At 35.3% G+C, this 19,643-nt stretch overlaps 1 protein-coding gene and 1 long non-coding RNA gene across 2 annotated transcripts; one reads left to right on the top strand and one right to left on the bottom strand.

Annotated features, from left to right (window-relative positions):
• The first annotated feature begins 186 nt into the window (after window positions 1–186).
• acss2l (acyl-CoA synthetase short chain family member 2 like) lies at window positions 187–19,074 on the top strand. Its single transcript, XM_055058302.1, is given in 19 exon segments — window positions 187–277; window positions 280–423; window positions 1,421–1,616; window positions 5,372–5,463; window positions 6,476–6,579; window positions 9,820–9,892; window positions 9,997–10,072; window positions 11,468–11,552; window positions 12,248–12,385; window positions 13,095–13,265; window positions 13,341–13,474; window positions 14,252–14,384; window positions 14,662–14,718; window positions 15,839–15,919; window positions 16,066–16,174; window positions 16,297–16,365; window positions 16,745–16,921; window positions 18,624–18,698; window positions 18,779–19,074. Coding segments are annotated over 19 exon segments (2,118 nt in total). The 5' UTR covers window positions 187–201; the 3' UTR covers window positions 18,907–19,074.
• Window positions 17,400–18,696, bottom strand: LOC129378052 (uncharacterized). Its single transcript, XR_008608022.1, has 2 exons — window positions 18,602–18,696; window positions 17,400–18,020 (listed from the first exon to the last, which is right to left on the bottom strand). It is a non-coding gene; the product is annotated as an uncharacterized LOC129378052 (long non-coding RNA).
• Window positions 19,075–19,643: the final 569 nt, after the last annotated feature.

Here is a 19,643-nt window from a genome sequence, read left to right as displayed (position 1 = left end):
GCACTCATCATGCAGCACACCACGCCTTCTTTCTCCTCCGCCAGCCTTTGGCTTGGAAACATAATGTGATCAGCATGCCAGTGGAGGCCCATCCAACCAAAAAGTGGGAGTGCTCCATCCCGCGAGCCGATTGGCTCCCCTGACACTAAGCAGATTGAGGGAGCAGTCTGCAGATCCGAGATTAGAGGTGGGTCTTTATGCATGCTGAATTGTGTTGCTTCATTGCAGGAGGCCTTGTTCTCACTTCATTCTGCAGGATTCACCAGAAGAGACTCGACTTGTCTGTCTCTGCCTCCATAATGGTTGTTCCTGAATCTCAAGGAGAATTGTATCACCCTCCTCCTGACCTACAGACGGATGCACATGTGCCTGATTTCAGCTCCTATGTGGAAATGTACAAGAAGTCTCTGGAGAATCCAGAAGGTAGGTCAGACTCCCCGCTTCTCTGGGCCTCTAAATCCCAAACCGTTTCAGGATGAGGATGATTTACCAAACACTCAAGAACCCAATAACCTTAAATCGACCCTTAATAACTCAACATGGAGATGAAAATATTAGTCTCTTAACTAGAGTACGCATAAATTACACTCAATTAAGATTAGCATTACTTCAAAATATTTTTACTTTTATTCAAGTAAAAGCTCTCCGAAAAAAATACTCGAGTAAAAACGTATTTGGTAAAAAAGTCTACTCAAGTACTGATCAAATGATCAATCATTTCTTATTTAAAAAATACCCCATCAGATGGACCAATTATTAAGTCAAGTGGAAATTTTGGTATCTTAAAGAAAAAACGATAATTCATTTGAGTGAAATAAAATATTTCCAAATCAGTTTATTTCAATAAAAAAAACCTATGAAATTACAGGTGTGTCTTGAGTCTGGTGGAGTTTTGGTTAAAAAATATTTGTTTTTCATTCAGTGGGTAGAGAACCCAGAAATTTTAGTCACGAGTAGCCAGATAATAAAATTACTCCACTACAAGTAAAAAGTACACAATAGTAAAATTAATCCTATAGGTAGAGCATTTCAAAAAAGTTACTTAAGTAAATGTAATTGAGTAAATGTAACTAGTTTCTTCCCAACTCTGCTCTTAACTCTCTTATTGTTGTCTTCTTTGTTCATTCTAATGACAAGTCTTTTGTAAATGTGACTGGTCACAACAAAGCTATGAACAAGTTGACTAACCCTAACCCTGACCCTAACCCTGACCCTATTTTGAGTCATTTACAGATTCTGAAAATAACTCAAAATAGGGAAAATAACTTGAGCTGACGTCACGGTCAAATAAACGGCGGTTCACATGCAGTACCTCGACGACCACGAGGGTGAAGCCGCGGACCACCGCAGTTTGAAAAAGACTGCAGTATTTCAATACATTTCACCCTAAAACGAGTCTTAAAATGTGAATTTATTTCAGCGTTCTGGAAGGAGGTTGCAGATGAGTTCTTCTGGAAGAAACCAGCCACTGGTCCAATGCTTCAGTACAACTTTGACGTGACAAAGGGCAACATATTCGTCAAATGCATGGAAGGAGCCAAAACCAACATGTGCTATAATGTCTTGGACAGACATGTAAGGGAGGGGAACCTCGGCGAAAAGGTCGCCTATTACTGGTAAGCAAAACATTTTTAAAAAACTCACCAGGATGAAAAATAGAAAGGTACTGATATGAACCAACTGCTGGCAACTACACTACAAATCCCACTTAGCAGCAGCAGGAATGTCAGGGCCTCAGTTTCAGGGTTGGAACAGTTTTAGGGTTTCCATTGTAGTTTCGTTTCATTGTCACTTTCTGTGTAATTTAATTCATTTTAATTAGGTTTTAGACTGTGCTTGCTTGGTTTTATTAGTTAAATATTTTTTATATTGACAATACATTTTTGTGATCAATGATCATATTGGTGTTTCGAGTCTCTTTTCAAGTAATATAATGGTAATAGTATAATGTAAGGACACATTCGCAAAAATTAATTAACGTTAGATTCTAATTAATATTTAACACTAGAACTGGAAGACATTTTAATCATCAAAAATAAACAAAACAGCAAACAAAATTAATTCAAAAATGACTGTAAACAAAATTGTCGGTCAATTAAACGGCTTGGCGAGGCCAAAGCACCAGACTGAAGACTTTTGCTATCCAGTTTTTGGTAGAAAGAGAAAAACAATAAATAAAGCAAATAAAATTAAGTTTGTTTTAATGTATTATGCTATTAATTGAATTATTGCATATTTCAATTGTAAACTGAATTATTGTTTTGTTTTAGTTTAGCATTTATTATCCATGTTGGTAGTTTTAATTCTTTCATACTTTGCTTAATTTTCAGATGCAGAAGTCAAAAAGTAAAAGTTTTGTGATTAGTCACACACCGGGAGCAAACACTCAACAGTATTTATTGATTTTTGAAATTATGCAATTATTGTTGAACAACTGACTGACTCTGGTATTTATTCCTAACCTTTACTGCCACCATTTTGCAGACTCCTGTAAACTGCTCATATGTGAAAAAGAGAAATAGAATCATAAACATAAAAACTAAAGATATTTTATCTACAATTTCAGTAAATTTTAGTTTTATAAACACTCAGTACAGTTATAAAGTTTTTCCCCATTAATTACAATTAGCAAAATTGTTTTCTCAATTTCAGTTTTTGTTATTTTGTTGATTGTAGTTGCTCAGTTATCCCACTTTACATCCTTTTCAGCTTTTTTATACCTGAGGTACTTTCTATTGTTTCTGCAACAATACACATGAAGGCAGATATTTGCTTTGTCAACTGCAGAAGCTTTTGCAAACAAGAAGCAGTTGCTCTACCAGCTCAGCAGCATCGGGGTTCAGTAGAACACACTGCTGACCGTCCAAGCATTTTAAAACTGTTTGCACCAAATAAAACAAAACACAATATATGTGTTGGCTGCAAAAGCTTTTCCTGCACAGTTCTCAGAGAGGTAGAATGGTCGATCCGCCAGCTTTCAGCAGTTGATGGTTTGTTTTGACCATCATCTAAACTGTTATGACTAAAAGTCGGATTTTAAAACAGCACGATGACAAAGTATTTAAATATCTGATTAAGGCTTTAATCAGACAAAACAAAACAAAACAAAGGAAAGTGCAGAAATATGCAGGAAGATGTTTAGCTGAAAATATTCCAAACACAAAGTATTTTGACTCTTTCACAACTACTGTAGCTTTAATCACATGAACAAAACATTTCCCATGCAGATAAAATGAAGTAAATTTAATTAATATATAAATAAATCTACAACTTAGCTCTTGCTGTCTACTTGGCTAGCTAGCTGCATATCTTGCTAGCTAGAGAGCTAAATAGATAGTGTTAAGAATTAAAAAGATGAAGAACTTGATCTTAGCTCGTTAATTAATTCTTAGTCCCGAATTCCTGTGTCTGTGTAAGTGTGCAGAGAGAAAAGAGCAATCATACGACGTCAGACTTCAGATATTCAGAGTTTTATCCAGAGAAAATCAATCCAAGAAGAACTTTACAATAAGCCTCTCACCTAGAGCAAAAGTCCAAGATATTACAAAACAGAGACAAAGAACTGAGTAAAAAAGACAAAAGTATAACAGAAGATGCATCCTCCGGGAAACTCTCACCCAGCACAAAGAGATTCCAACTTCTGCTGTGAAACAAACCATTTTTTATAGACTGCATATTCTCCTCATTTAAATATATGCATTAGGAGGTGTGTTCTTTTCCTTTGTGTGGGCTGTCTCAATGTTAATTTTATTACCTCCTGCTAAAGAGCCCCAAAAGCAGATATACGGCAAACCCTTCTCGTATCAGCCGCTGTCCAGTTTGATATATGATTGCAGCTGCAGCGCTATCTGTGCCTCAAAATGTTTCCACAAGAAAGTAGTTTGTATTTTTAACCAAGCTTGCACAAAATGTAATGCTAAATAATGACTATAAGTTTGGATCTAATAAGTAACTAATTAAAAACATTCTTAAAGAAATATAGTAAATTCTAATATAGATAAAATTATTTATAAAAAGTTTTAAGATCCTAGTGAACTTTTGAACCATGCTAAGGAATTTGTTAATTGCCTGGCAGACAGACTCTCTGTCTAAAGAGATTCTAGGCCTGTCTTTTCTGTAGAATTTATATAAGTTCAGAGATTCAGCAGTTGTTTTAGTTTGGATCTTTATCTCAATTTATGTGAATGTAGAGTGTACTTTAACTTTCTATGGTATATTTCATATGTATCAAAACTATCCTGTGCAGTATTGTGCTAATTTAAAATATTATTTCAACAATAGCATGCTGCATAAAGCCATCCAGCGATCTGTCAATCTATCACTCCAAATTAGCAAGGTTTGTAGCTAGATATTTGCTTAGATAGCTGGCTGTGTGGTTAGGCAAGCTACATATAGCCATTTATTGAAATGGGGACCAAGCTAATTACAGCACAGCTCGCTACAGATTTTTTAAAACTTATTTATTAATCATATTTATTAACATTTATAGTGTTAAACATTAGTAAAAGGTAGCAAACGCTAACATGTTAAACCAACTTACATTACGCTATATTATTATGACAAAATTGCTACAATTTGTGTAATTTAATATCAATACCAAGCATAAATACATATATATTGCAAGAAAATGAGATTGAAGCAGGACAACAAATGACAAAATGGTTCAAAAGTCTCTACATTCACTCTCAAATTTGTTTATTCAAATGAAAGCAATATTTTAATGCAAAAAGAGTGTCTGAAGAAAGTCATGGAGGGACAACAATTGTTTAAGGATAAAAAGAATGGGTCCAATAAATAATGTCATCATTTTGTTATTCAACAGTAAAACACTAACTGGACTGCTGAACATACTTAAATAACAGCTGCTTTTATTTTACTGTAAAGTCAGACAGTTTGAGACTTCAGACATGTCACATTTTCCATCCCATCACTGATTCCTCATTTATTCCATCACAATTTTCAGTCTGATTCCACAGGTTTTTGCATTGCTGTCCTTCATCAGCGTCTTACTATGAATCTGTCTGCTGCCTTGCCAGGCACAATGTCAAGTGGTTTTGAAAATAGCTGACCTGACAAACATCCAAGCCAAATATAGACTTGGTAACAACTAGCCCTGATTGACTCCACTATGATCACCACAGCTCTCACAATGCTGGACCATTTTGGTTATTTAACCTGTTTTATGTGTACCAATGCAGTTTCCTGACTAATAGATGCTGAATCTGTCCCTCTCTGGTTCAGTCAATATAATAAAAACTGTAGGTTTTCAATGAGTATTTAGAGTAAATCTCACATTATTTTTGTCAGCACATTATTCTTTAGAATGCTACATGAATGAAATACAGAAATAATTGTTTTGTTGTTTTTACAGGGAGGGGAACTCACCTGAACATCACACAACTATCACCTACGGACAGATGCTGAGTCACGTCTGCCGCTGTGCTAATGTGCTCAAGAGAATGGGTGAGAAAATCACCTGAGTAACTGAAAATGACAAATTCTACACAATATTGAATTTCTGACAGCTTCAATGTAAAGCTCACTTTTTGAATGTAGCCTTAAAGTAACATTAAACTAAATTACATTTTTGTTGATTTTACTCTGCTTCCCATTGCTATTTGCTAGCTATTTGCTAGAACACCAGTCTCACATAATACAAAGTGTCTTATGTGAGAGGCCTTTTCAGAATAGAATATTTTTAATTAAATTAGAATTTAACTAACACCATAGATATGCTTCTAACGTTCTTACTACCTAAGTAATGAGATAGCTAGCTAGCTAATCACAAAGCTTGCAAATCATTAGCTATATAGCTAGATATACAGCTAATAACAATAAAGCTAATTACATTGAGTAATTAGCAATCTATATATCTTATTACTTAAATAGCTAAGTACTTAGCTTGCTAGCTTTACACATATAGTGATAATATATTTAGCTAGCTAGCTATATAGCCAATAAAATAGCAAACTAAACATAGAGCTAGGTAAATGCAAAGCAAAATTGCTAGCCATCAACATTAGCAATAAAAAAATTCACACCTTAAAATACATTTTATAGCGTAAATAATAGAAATACATCTATGGACAGATAGCTAGCTTGCTAGCTATCTATTTAGTTTGAATGTAGTTAGCTGTCAATCTAGCTTAATCTGTAGCTAGGTGGATAGCCACTAAACTACAGGCCATCAACAGAGCGAACATTTAATTAGATAAATATGATGTATTACCAAACTGATACATTTGTGAGGGAAATAATGTAAAAAGGTTAAAAACCAAATACCGTTTGCCATGTCATCCAATTCTGGCATCCAGTTTTCCTGGTTAGAAGTAGATCAACAGCCCAGATGTCAACTATTCGTTCTCATATTAAGCTACAATCATAATTCAGCTTTAGCTGAACTGTTCCTCTGACAAACATCGTTTTTAAATGTAACCTTTCAAACTTCGAAAAATCTGTTTTTGTACTTAACAAGGAGTGAGAAAGGGAGACAGAGTGTCCATCTACCTTCCCATGATCCCAGAGCTCGTCTACACCATGCTGGCATGTGCACGGATAGGAGCCGTCCACTCTGTGGTGGTGAGCATGGGCGCCGCTCAGGTTGTAAAATGAGTAAGAAACTGTGGAAAATGCACACAAACCTCCTCTTCTACCTGGGTGTTTGCTGATTAATTAGGCTATTTTAAGCGTTCTTAGCACAATTTTGTCCTAGAAGAGTCCAGGCGATGCCGTAATTACCAGTGTAGAGGAGCAACAGACTTCAGTTGGGTGTAAAGCAGTAGTGCGGTGAAAGGTTTTCTATTGTTTCACATTGATTTTTGGTGAATGTGATTCATTTAACACTTAGAAAACAAAACCCAGACTATGGTAATTATGTTTCTGGTGCATGGCTGAAAACTATTGGAGAAGACTGGGACCGCTGAAAAATGAGTTCAGAGAATTTTGACTTTAATTTCAGAATTTTGATTTAAAAATCTGAATTCTTATTATGATTCAAAGTCTCAGTATTTTGACATTAAAGTCAGAGTGTTGCTTTTTTTCACAGAAGTTTCAGAAATATGAAATTAACAGAAATTATTAAACTAATTTAATTCTGATTTTAATTTGGAAATCAGGACAAATTTCAGACATCTGACATTAACGTCGCCTGTCATGATGATAAATTTTGCTGAACAATAAATTTTCCCAAAACTTATTGCAATAAACAATAATATTGGTGTCTTTGAGACCATTTTTGAAGTAATACAATCGTAATGTTGGCAAAATAATACATGACGACATTCTTAAAAATCAATCAATTTTAAATTATAATTAACATTTAACACTAGAAATGAGAGATAATTTAAGTAAACAAAATAAACAGCCCAAACAACAAATTATGAAGTTTCTGTAAACAAAATTATCCTTCAAAAAAAGGGCTAGTTGATAACGAAATAGCAGACTGAAGACTTTTGTTGTCTAATTTTTGGTAGAAAAAAAAAAGAAAAACAATAAATCATTCAAAATGACGTCATTTATCACATTTATCATGTGATAAATGAAAATAAGCAAAATAAGCAAATTTATTGCAATTTATTGTGGTTTATTTTCTGTTTCGGTAAAAACGCAAAACTGGGGGAGTAAAAAAAAACTCCACTTGCTCTATTGTTAATTATGATTTGAACAACAAATTAAAAATCAGTTTTTCTTCTTGTAAAAATCCCTTTTCCCACCTCCTGTGAGAATCCAAATATACATTTTTGGTCTCATTTTGTTGTCTAAGGAAATCTCTGCTCCATAAGTTGATGCTGTCCTCATTTATACAAACAACCATGTTGCAAGTTGCTGCTCTGTCCCCATTTTCACAGAGAAAGCCTCCGTTTCTGTCAGCGCAGACTGCCGCACTCCAGCAGTTATCAGCTGTTTTCTGTGCGAATGTGCAACTGACAACACCTGCACTCTGTAAATGGGTCAGACACGACTGGCTGCTTCCAGCTCAGGAAAGCTATTTTAGCGATTTAACCTTCCGCGTCCACGCGTAGGTTAGCGGCCGTGTTAAAAATAAACGCAACCCTCCAAGGTGAACTCTGCATGGCCAACAGAGGCCTGATTTTGGCAGACTGTTACATTTTCTCCGAGGTTTGAGCCAATATAATTCATTATTATTGATCTGGTTGGGATTGTTGCTGATCACTGTGAATAATCATGAAGATATTCAGACTCAGGCGAGGAAACGCAGCGACATTCTGCTGAGTCCAGAGCCTGTCGTGACCTGAAGCGCCGCCATCAACGCTGAAACTTTACACTCCATGAACTGTTGACCTTGGCCTGAGAACAAGATGGCAGCCGTCTAAAAGAGCAGCCAACGGCTCATTATGTAAGATTAGACAAGGTTATTCAGCTATAAATGGGAAGAACAGAGTGCCATGTCTTCTGAAAACTTAATTATAAAAAACACAAATACTTTGTGCTGTACCTAACTTTTTACATTGTGAGAAGATTGTAATTCAACAACAGACAAATAAATATTGAACATAAACATATAAATCAGAATAAACAGCCCGAGTTAAGGACCGAGACGATTAATGACAATTGGTGCAAAAACAAAAATAGTGTTGAGAATTATCCAGAAATGTTTGAGACCTGAAGTAAAAAAATATATATATTTTGTGGCAGTGAACAGGTTGCAGAGAGAGAGGACTGCGACCGAATTCAGACGACCATATCAACGTGTCAGAAAGTTGTAGTTTCCAATGCAAATGCGTGGCTGCTGCAGTCGGTTTGCAGCCGCGTTACGTTCCCAGGCTCTGAGGGAGAGCAGTCAAAACAAACTGTAAGAAAAGAAACAACAGCTGATGGGAAAACTCCAACGCTCATCCGATGAATAATTTAACGGAACCGTTGAATTTAATTAGTGTTAAAAACACTCAAGTAGGAGGAAAAAGCAACAGTTTAAGGCATTAAAGTCTCAAATTTGTTTTATCCAGCAGATCTGGATGTCTGTAATTAGCAATAAAAATAAGATGTGTGCTGATTTTGTAAAACTTTCTTTAGAAAGGCAACTAACAATTTAGTAATTGAGCATTCTATCGATTGTTTTTGACGATTAATTGGTTATCCGATGATTAATTGGATAATCATATAAAAAAATCCACATTCTGCAAATTTTTTATTGAAAAATTTAAACCTTTCTTATAAAATATTAGAAGTGCATTCAAAGATGCAAATAAACAAATTATTTGATTCCTTTTTAAATAACATTTTATTCCCAAAAAGCCAATGACATAGCATTCCTTTAGTGGATGCTTGACTTTTTGTATTAAAAACAATATTACTAACATCTTCATGTGAAAATCTGAGCCTTTTCTACTCACCATCAATACAGTTTAGGACTGATCTGTTGATTGATTTTTTTAGTTACCGTGTCAGGCCTATTGACGATTATTTCAAAAATAAATTATTCACGATTAATTGCGATGAATCATTCAAGAATTATTATTATGGAATGAACTTTGATTACTTCATAGTTCATTTCCGTTTTTTATGCTGTATTGTTAATTTACTTTGGATTTTTAAAATGTATTCCAGTTCCAGTTTAATTATAATGTCTATTAGGATTAAGAGTTTATTGATCTCCGACAAGGTGATTACATTATGATTATGCCATTAGCAATATAATGTGTTTGAAAATGGTTCAAAACTTCAGTTTATCGCAATAACTTATTTTTTTTCTAGTAAAATTTGTAATCATGACTGGCCTATTGACAACTGTTTAAAAACCAATTAATCATGATTAATTGTGATAAGTCATTCCGGTATTATCATTATAATTCTGTTCAGTTTGCAGGATTCTCCTCAGAGTCTCTGTGTGAGAGAATAATGGACGCCGAGAGCAGCGTTCTGGTCACAGCAGGTACGGTAGGCTGCAATCGTGCTGCAGCAACTCGCAGGCTGCAAAGCGACACTCATCTGTTCAGTTTCACACCTCATCATATGCTGCACATCCCTCACCCACAGATGGTGTTTACCGAGGAGACAAACTGATCAACCTGAAGCAGATCTCCGACGAAGCGCTGGAGAAGAGCAGGGAGAAGTAGGTTTCCCAGTTCCCAGCAACCAGTCGTATTTACATAAGCCGCTGCTGGTAATGGGACGTAGAGTGCAGTCAGCTGCTATCAGAGTGGCTGCAAACAACAGACCGCCAGGGTTTTAGATTACCAGGTTGCTGGGCAACATGGAGCACTTAAATCCATCAGGAAAAGCCCGAGCTGCCCGTCTCCAATGGGAACAAGCGCCGGAGAGGGATGTGAGCGAAAAGGCAGAGCATGCTGGGAAGGGTTATCAACCGAGGGACACAAAGAGTCACAGGTGCAGATGTGGGTTTGAGACAAAAGACTGGAACAAAACACCAACATGAATCAGATAAAAACACGACTTTGAGGAGAGATTTCAGTCCCTAATCAACTGTGTGTTGCATTTTATTAGTCGATATTACAGCTACAACTAATGATTATTTTAGTTATCGATAAATCAATCTTTTATTCTGACGATTCATCAATCAATCTGATGATGAATCGATTAATTGGACATAAAAAAGATCACTCTACAGATTTTTTCTAAAGCTTTTTATGCAACATTAGAAATTAATTTAAAATATGCAAATAAATTCTTTTTATTTTTATTACGAAAAACATTTTGTCTAAAAACAAAATGCTTGACTTAATATCAATACATTGTGTTTGCTTTGTATTAAATAATTCATAGTTTGAACAATTATAAATCCAACTATAGTTGGAGTTATAAAAAAATTAGAATAAAGTCAAAATTAGTACAATATATTACAAGAATAAATGAAAGTAGAGTTGAAATAAAATAAGAATAAAGCCATAAAAATATCAGGATAGTCATAATATTTTGAGAATAAAATCATAATATCACAAGAATGAAGATGTACAAAAAGAAAACAGAAATAAGTAAAAACATCAAAATAAAGTCATTATATTTGGAGAATAAAATCATATTACTAGAATGAAGTTGTATAACAAAGCGACAATAAAACAAGAATAAAGTAAAAAATTTTGGAGAATAAAGTCATAATATTAATTTATTTTTGTATTATTTCCACTTTATTCTGGTCTGACTTTATTCTCATAAAATTCTAATGTTATTGTTTTATTATTTATATTTTGTTACTGTGGCCCTACTAATATGTCGTAGCTGGATTATACGTCAATAGTTTATTTTTATTTTTTACAAAAGCTCAACCAGGTTAAAACTACGCTACTTCCAAAGTCCCAACAATCTTCCACAAGGTAAAATTTCTCATAAATGATCAGAGCCATTGTGGATATAAATGAAACTGAAAGCCATCATTCAGAAATTATCTGATAAATCAAACTGAAACTGAATCTGCAAGATGTTAAAATCTTTGAAAGCAAAGCTGCTCATTTACTCACATGCTTTTTCTTTTCTGTAATCTTTCTCACAGAGGGTCGTCTAGCATCAGAAAGTGCCTGGTTATAAAGCATGAAGCTCTCAGGACGAAAACAGGAGCTTCATGCAACAAATTACAGGTCAGCAGGTTTGAGTTTGCAGCTTTATTCTTTAAAATTAAGCCACACGGAAAACATAAGCGACATTTAGCTTTTCTGTGTACAACCCAAAAGAAAAACATTGTTTAATCTCATTCTACATTTATTAGCATCACATATTTGTCTCACAATAAAAAAACATTACGAGTCATATTATGAGAACAAAGTTTTTCAAGAATAAAGCTGTATGAGAATAAAAGTTGAAATAACAAGAATAAAGTCATAATATTGCAACTTTATTCTCACATTACAATATTATTGTATTATTCCTACTTTATTCTTGTAATATTATGACAACTTTATGCTCGTACAACTTTATTTGTAATATTGTGACTTTATTTTTATAAATATTACTTTAGTCTCTTAATCATATTTTATTTTTCTTAGTGTGGCCCTAATACCGTGTCACACACATTAATTTCCTCATCACCATTAAGTCTCCCAGAAAAAACTTTAAATTATTTCTCGCCATTTGTGGCTGCGTGTTGTGATGCCTAATCAATTGAAAACATTGCTAGATCAATAACAAGCGCGAACTAAAACACCATGTTTGTTCACACAAACAAGGAATTTTACTTTGGCTTTAGACGCACAGACATAAAAACTTCAGAGAAGGATAGCACTATGGATTTAAGTTGATGAATTTAAATGTCGAGGTTTATGTTTTGTGAATCCAGACTCCGTGGGACTCGGACCGAGACGAGTGGTGGGACGAGGCGATGAGCGACTCCTCTGAGGTCTGTGAGCCTGAATGGCTGGACGCCGAAGATCCGCTCTTCATTCTCTACACCAGCGGCTCCACCGGCAAACCTAAAGTAATGATCTCGCCAACGTATCTTTCCACCGTTTGTCAAACTAGAATCAGAGCTTAAATGGGAGCTATTATGTAAAAACCCTGCTTCTAAAAATCAGTCCAAGCGCCTTAAAAGACAAACAATCCACAAATGCATTACTTGAGCTTTGAAACCACTGCATCTTTTCAGTAGCTTCAGTACAAAATTTTTGTTTGGAATTTCAGAGTCATGCCAGAAGTTCATAGAATAAAAGATCTATGTTCATTTTACTCAAACATAAGTTTATAAAAAATAAAATCAGAGAAATTTTTCATTTTAAAAGGTCTCCTAATTTTTTCGAGAGCTTTTATTAGGTTTTACATTTATGTCTGGATTGATGAACATAACTGTATGCTTTTGTATGATTTGAACATGATTCTCTGGGATGGCCAGCATTTTTCAAGGAGGGATTATGTCCCCCGTATCCCCTCTTTTGGCGCCGCCACTGGATTTCCAAGAAATTAAATTATGTGCAGTGGCCATTTTTATTTTTGGAGATTATTTTGCATACTTTTACCTTCACCGCCACTACTTTATGTTAGTTTATCCTCCAAAATACAAATACAAAATAAATTTACATTTCTGGGTGAAAAGTGGCTAGATATTGGGTGTGAGGGCTTTTCCTGGACAACACAGAAAACCTTGATCCGCCTCTCTTTACTAACTCAGACTACCTCTTTAATCACAACAGGGTGTCGTCCACACCGTCGCTGGGTATCTGCTCTACACCTTCCTCACCTTCAAGTGCGTTTTTGATTATCACCAGGACGACGTGTACTGGTGCACAGCGGACATCGGCTGGATCACGGGTCACTCATACATAACCTACGGTCCTCTTGCAAACGGCGCCACCAGTGTCCTTGTGAGTAAATGTCAGAACATCGCCCCGACTCCAGTTTCCGTTCCCTACGGCCTAAATGGTTTCGTCTGATTCCAGTTTAATGGAATCCCGGTCCACCCGCATGTCGGGCGGTTCTGGGAGATCATAGAGAAGTACAAGGTGACCAAGTTTTACACGGCTCCCACTGCCATCCGCCTGCTGATGAAGTACGGACAAGAACCGCTGCAGAAGTCAGTTGCTGCCGTTTAATGTATCCCTTTTATGGAAAGGATTCAAAATGTATTCACCAAATATTAAAATGTAGTATTTATTTGTTGGTTTATGATTTATTTTACTTCATAATTTTAAGACTTTTTTTTCTTCATCTTTTGGTTATTTTCTAACCCAGTGATAATAATCAGATCATAATCTTGTTTTTTTCTGCTCTGAATACAAAACACTTTGTATTTAATTTCCCTTTGGGATCAATAAAGTATTTTTGAATTAGATTTTTTTTAATTGAATATAAAATTTCCATTTTCTGTTTACTGTTAAATGACTTTTTCATCTTCATAGCAGTTAGTCTTATCCATTTGCTTTTTTTACTTCATAATAATAAATTTGTCTCATCTGTCCATTTTTTATAATTTCTAGTTTATAATTTCTCTTTTTATAGTAATATTCAATTTCTATTTTCCGCTAATTTCTTTATTCTTTCATAAATCACTATTTGTTGTTTCTGGTGTTTTCTTCATTTATTTTGGATGTCTGAAATGGCTTTCAGTTCCAGTGTTAAATGTGCATTAAAATTTAAAAGTATATTTTTGAGAATGTGTTTTTTCATAATTACTATTATATTTACTTCAGAATGATCCTAAAACAATATTATCGTTTATCAAAATAAGTTCTGGGAAAATTTATGGACCAGCAACTTTTGTCATCGTGACAGGCCGACAAATGAATATTCCATACTGAGTAGATATAATCAATGTCAGTTTTCTTTAGTTTTTTTTTTTTTATGTGTCCAGGTACGACCTCTCCACCCTGAGGATTCTGGGTACTGTAGGCGAGCCGATCAATCCCGAGGCGTGGCAGTGGTACTACGAGACTGTCGGTCAGAGCCGATGCCCCGTGGTCGACACGTTCTGGCAGACGGAGACGGTGAGAGAATCGCACTGGAGCAGATGACCAGAACTAGCTTTCTACTGTTGCTGAATATTTTGGTGCAGTATTTTCATCCTCCATCCAGTTTCCACTCTCCGTATTGATGCTTTTCATGCTCTTTGGTGTTTCAACTATTAAATTAATATTTATGTAACCTGGATTCCCACTAATTGATGTTATGACAGCAACTGTGGTTCAATATGTTGTGGTCATTGTTAGATTATGTGTGTGTCGATGTATTAGTGATGTCTTGTTGTTTTTAAATCTTCTGTAGGGAGGTCATGTTTTGACGCCTCTACCTGCCGCCACGCCTTTGAAACCAGGATCAGCTGTAAGTGACACGACTTACTCTGATCAGTTCAAGTAAAATCAAAATGTTTAAAAAAAATAGAATATTACAACAATTAGTACTTTCATAGCCGTTGCTAGATCCGACATATGGCAGATATTTATGTTTTATGACCAGGTTTTTATTTTTTAAAGCTTTTCTCAAGGCAGCAAAAGGAAGCTCTGGATTTTCAGATCAAAATCTGGATGTTTTAGGAGCTAAAAGCAACTCTAGACCTTCGGATCTTATCAGTTTTTTAATTCACAATGAAGGTCTGATTGAAGAATAAATGAGGATTCTTCATTTAATCAAGAAATTACAGACAATCCTAAGCATCCTGTTAATGAGAATGTTAACAGTGTCTTCAGTCAGAGGCACCTTCTGATACGCTGTGATACAGACTGTTACAGGAGATCCATTTGAGGCCTCATATTCACTGACGTGATGCATTTCTGGTTTTAAACCGGTAAAAAAAAAATAATAGAGATTTTGTCATTTCAAGTATTCTTGTTAGTAATTAGTGTCTTATTGACCAATAAATTTGAATTTTTACATTTTAATTTGATATGAATGAGCTTCAGGTATATCACTTGCTTCAAAGCATATATTTTCTGTCAAAATTATAAATTTTAATTTATAGTAGACAAGTAAAATTGGCTACCATGGTATTTGAATTTATTTTGAAAATATTTTCAATCACTAAATTGTAGGATATTTTTCAATGCTGAATGTCTATCCCAATGGACATCAGGAGTTGAGTTTATTCACCAACACTTATTTATTTAGTGTTCCCATGCTGAGAAGAAAATATCTAACATTTTACAGCTTGTAATCTCACAGTACAATTTTTTATTATACCATAAGAAATGGTGCAATAACAGTTTATGAGGATAAATTGTCAAATCTTCTTGAACTTCATGTAAAAAAAATTTTTTTCCCATTTATTTCAATGCTGTAGGGGAGTAAAAATTAGTTGAATAAAATATTTTTCACTGTAGATGAAATTCAGGCTAAAGAAACCTGCATAACAAAAGTTGCATTTAATTTTCATTTGGGATGAATAAAGTCTTTTTGAGTTGAATTTCTGAATGAAAGAAGTGAGTTGACTTATTTTATATTTCAGACATTTCCTTTTTTCGGAGTAGAGGCGACCATTTTGAACGAACATGGAGAAGAAGTGGAAGGCGAGGCTGAAGGTTATCTGGTAAGCTTCCCGGCAGAACCAAACCATTCTGGATCTCATATCTGACCTTTAAGAAAGGTCTTCATTTCTAAATTTAAAGCTAAAAACGTATGGAATTGTGAATTTAAATGTTATGCATGAGTAAACGAGTCTCTCTTCCTGTTCAGGTTTTCAGAAAGCCCTGGCCGGGAATAATGCGCACAGTTTATGAAAACCACGAACGCTTCGAAAACACCTACTTCAAGAAATTCCCTGGCTTTTATGTGACTGGTGACGGTGAGTCGTCAAAATAAAATGGTCCCGTCAACAGACTCCACATCTCTGTTTCTGACAAGGTCACGGATGTTTAGTTTTTAAAGCTCTTCTGGAGGTTATGCAGCTTGTTTTTTACTTTTCAGGCGCCAAGCGGGATAAAGACGGATACTTCTGGATCACAGGGAGGATAGACGACATGTTGAACGTGTCAGGTAGGTTTCAGAAAGTCACACCTTTTCTTTCGACCTTGTGCTCAGTTTGACTTTGGCTGCACTCACAAAAGTCAAATGGGAATTCAATCATTACAACAAAAAATCTGATTTGTGCAACTTTCATATGTGGAACTTATCAAATGCAGATAAAGTTCTAACCATTTGTTTATCTGGTTTATCGATATATTCTGACGCAAGCAACCCCTTATGAACATTCGCGAACTTTATGTGGCAGAAATTGAAGGCGAGTTTGACGCCCCTGCATTAACAGCTCCGTCCATTATTACATCGGCAAACAGCTGTGTGGCGTCACTTCGTCAACAGTCTCACTTCTTTCACACAGAAATGACATTGTGTGCGTTTTTGTCTCATCCTTCAGGCCACCTCCTGAGCACAGCGGAAGTGGAGGCGGCGCTGACACTGCACTCGGCCGTATCGGAGGCCGCCGTGGTGAGCCGACCTCACCAGGTGAAGGGAGAGTGCCTCTACTGCTTCGTCACCCTCAAAGACAGTCGGGAGTTCGACAAGAAGATGGTGGCGGAGCTGAAGACGCTGGGTGAGGCTCAAACCCAAACATGGGGATATTGGTGGGAGAATATAGCTACATGCTCAAACTGACGAAAAGTAACAAAATCATTTTAGTCATATTGATTTTACTGCAGCCTATTAATTATCCTCTTCAATAAACCTTTAAATCAGTGTTTTTCAAACTGAGAACCACTTACCCCATTTAACAAACACTGACTGATCACCTAACTAGAAATTGCCATGCATCTTTGTATTTACAACCTGAAATGAAATAATGTGAAGGTGGCGCTGTTTTGTAAATGTGAAATGAACTAGTCAACTTGGAACGTTTTGAATTATTTAAAGTTTATAATGATGGAAAGCACAAGGAAATCAAAAGGTTTTTTACTAAAAGTGTTGTGAGAACTAGTGATGTTTTAGGGCTATTAGTAATTTGGAACCATAATAAGAGAAAAGAAGATTTGAGTTGCTATGGCAAAAATAAACACTTTCTTTCAGCCAGTAGATAGTCAACATAAATAGTTTTATTTTAGGTGTTAAGATGCAGTGGAAACTGCATCTTAATAAAACTGCCCATGGACCAGTTTTAGACAGATTGCTTTAGAGATACAAAATATAACACACGATGTTCGAAATATGATGTTTGATACACAACATATGACATGCAACAGGCTATATACCATGGACAATGTACGATAAATCAAGCGCAACATGGAATAAATTACATAAAATATTGAATATACAATATTTGCCACATCATATACGATGCTATATATTAGACTAGCAATATGCAGCAAACTATATGTGATATATAATACCCAATTCATGATATCTGATATTCAATTAATACTGCTGGATATATTTATATTACTTAGTTTTGCAGCCAACAGCGAGCACCGACTAAATGTACATTATATTTTAGATTTCATGAATCTAAGCAAGACGTATCATACAAATAAACACAGATAGGCATTTGGACACTGATGTATAGGTTAAAAAAATAGCTTTTTTTTACTAGAATGTTTTTTAATAATCTTTTCACCATGAACAGCAATACTCAAGATCAAATGTACTTTAAAAAATATCCTGTTTGTGTCCTTGCTGAAAGTTTGGTTCCATCATGATGCCTGAAAAGATTAAATAGGCAGTTAAAACTTTTATACAATGCAAATTCAATCCAGTTTGCTTAAAGGTATTTTATAGTGACATTTTTAAGTAACTAACACAATTAGCTCAATTATTATCACTTTAAAACTTAAAGGAAACTATTAAACAGTTTTAAAAACTCATGTTTTTCTTTTCCATTAACTTAAACATACTTAAAATTTAAATCTTGTCCAGTAAATCCGATTTTGTACTTTTATCTCAACTTGAAAAAAGGAACAATTTCTACCATTTAGATAATTTACATCAAACAGAACACTGATACATTTCTTTACACACTTTGGAAGTTAAATTAGATAAAAAAATATTTATGTATTTAGTAATATATTCTAGAGAGCTTCCAGAATAAAAAGTTTGAACTCATTAGTGAACTGATGCAGCTTCAAAAACACGTTAAAAATTTTCATTTTTTCTTAGGTATAAAATAGTAGCAATTATTGCTTTTATGTATAAAACAATGAATAACTTACTATCAATATATTATCCTAAAACCGAAACAGAAACTATATTAAGTTATATCCATAAATAATTGTTTATTTCTCACCTTTTCTGTGTCCTCTTCTTAGTAAGAGAGAAAATCGGACCAATCGCCACACCAGACTTTATTCAGAATGCCCCGGCGCTGCCGAAGACGCGTTCAGGTAACATCTGCTGCTTCCTCTTCCTCGACTGTTTCCCTATAAATCGCTCAACTCCTCCTCTTCCTCCTCCTCTTCTTCAGGAAAGATAATGAGGCGAATCCTCCGGCAGATCGCGCGCAACGAGAAGGACTTGGGTGACCTTTCCACACTGGCTGACCCCAAGGTGGTGGAGGTGTTGTTCAGCCAGAGGAGTGAGGCCGCCGCCTGAGGAGGCGCTAAGACATTTTGAAAATTACTTTTAAAGCCAAAGAAAAATTTTTCATTGTAGATTTTTGGGCCAAAGTATTGCAGATTTTATCGAAGTGATTTATTTTTCTGCTGATACTTTATGTATATTTCCACATTAATCCAGCCATAATAAAACGTGTCATCCGTTTTTTGTTGTTCCACCTTTATTCTGAGCGGCTAAATGTCGCCCCCGTGTGGCAGGAATCATCCTCTGCAGCTGCTGCCTGAAAATCCCTCTCGCTTTTCTTGCACAACAATGCAGAAAACTCTCCCACTTGCAGTTATTTCATGGAAATTAATATATAAAAGGGCTTCTTAAGGCAAGAGAGTGACAGTACTTAGAAATTGCAAACTTCAGATGATTTAAAACTGAGATAAAAGAGAAGAGAAAAAAGATATACGTCTCTTTTATGCAATCAGGAACACAGAGGAGAAAAGGACGAGAAAACGGACATGTTGCATCATTACCCCCAGCAGCCGGGCTTTTTGTAACCATGGCAACCGCCTCCTGCTCCTCCTCACATCTTCATCCCACCCTCCTCTCTTTCTTCTTGCAGATGTTTGGTAACTCGGCAGCTCCGATCCCGACTTCCATACGTTTTCAAAAAAACATCATGTGATCTGAAGATTAAATAAAATTGAATTACTACATTAATTAATTTTGTTGTATTAATTAAATTTAGATGAATAAAGTTTCAATCTATTTAAGTGGCAGCA

Source organism: Poeciliopsis prolifica, unplaced genomic scaffold, assembly GCF_027474105.1.
Source record: "Poeciliopsis prolifica strain line A6 unplaced genomic scaffold, Auburn_PproV2 SCAFFOLD050, whole genome shotgun sequence".
In the NCBI taxonomy this organism is placed as follows: Eukaryota; Metazoa; Chordata; class Actinopteri; order Cyprinodontiformes; family Poeciliidae; genus Poeciliopsis; species Poeciliopsis prolifica.
This window is presented reverse-complemented; position numbering and strand designations above follow the sequence as displayed.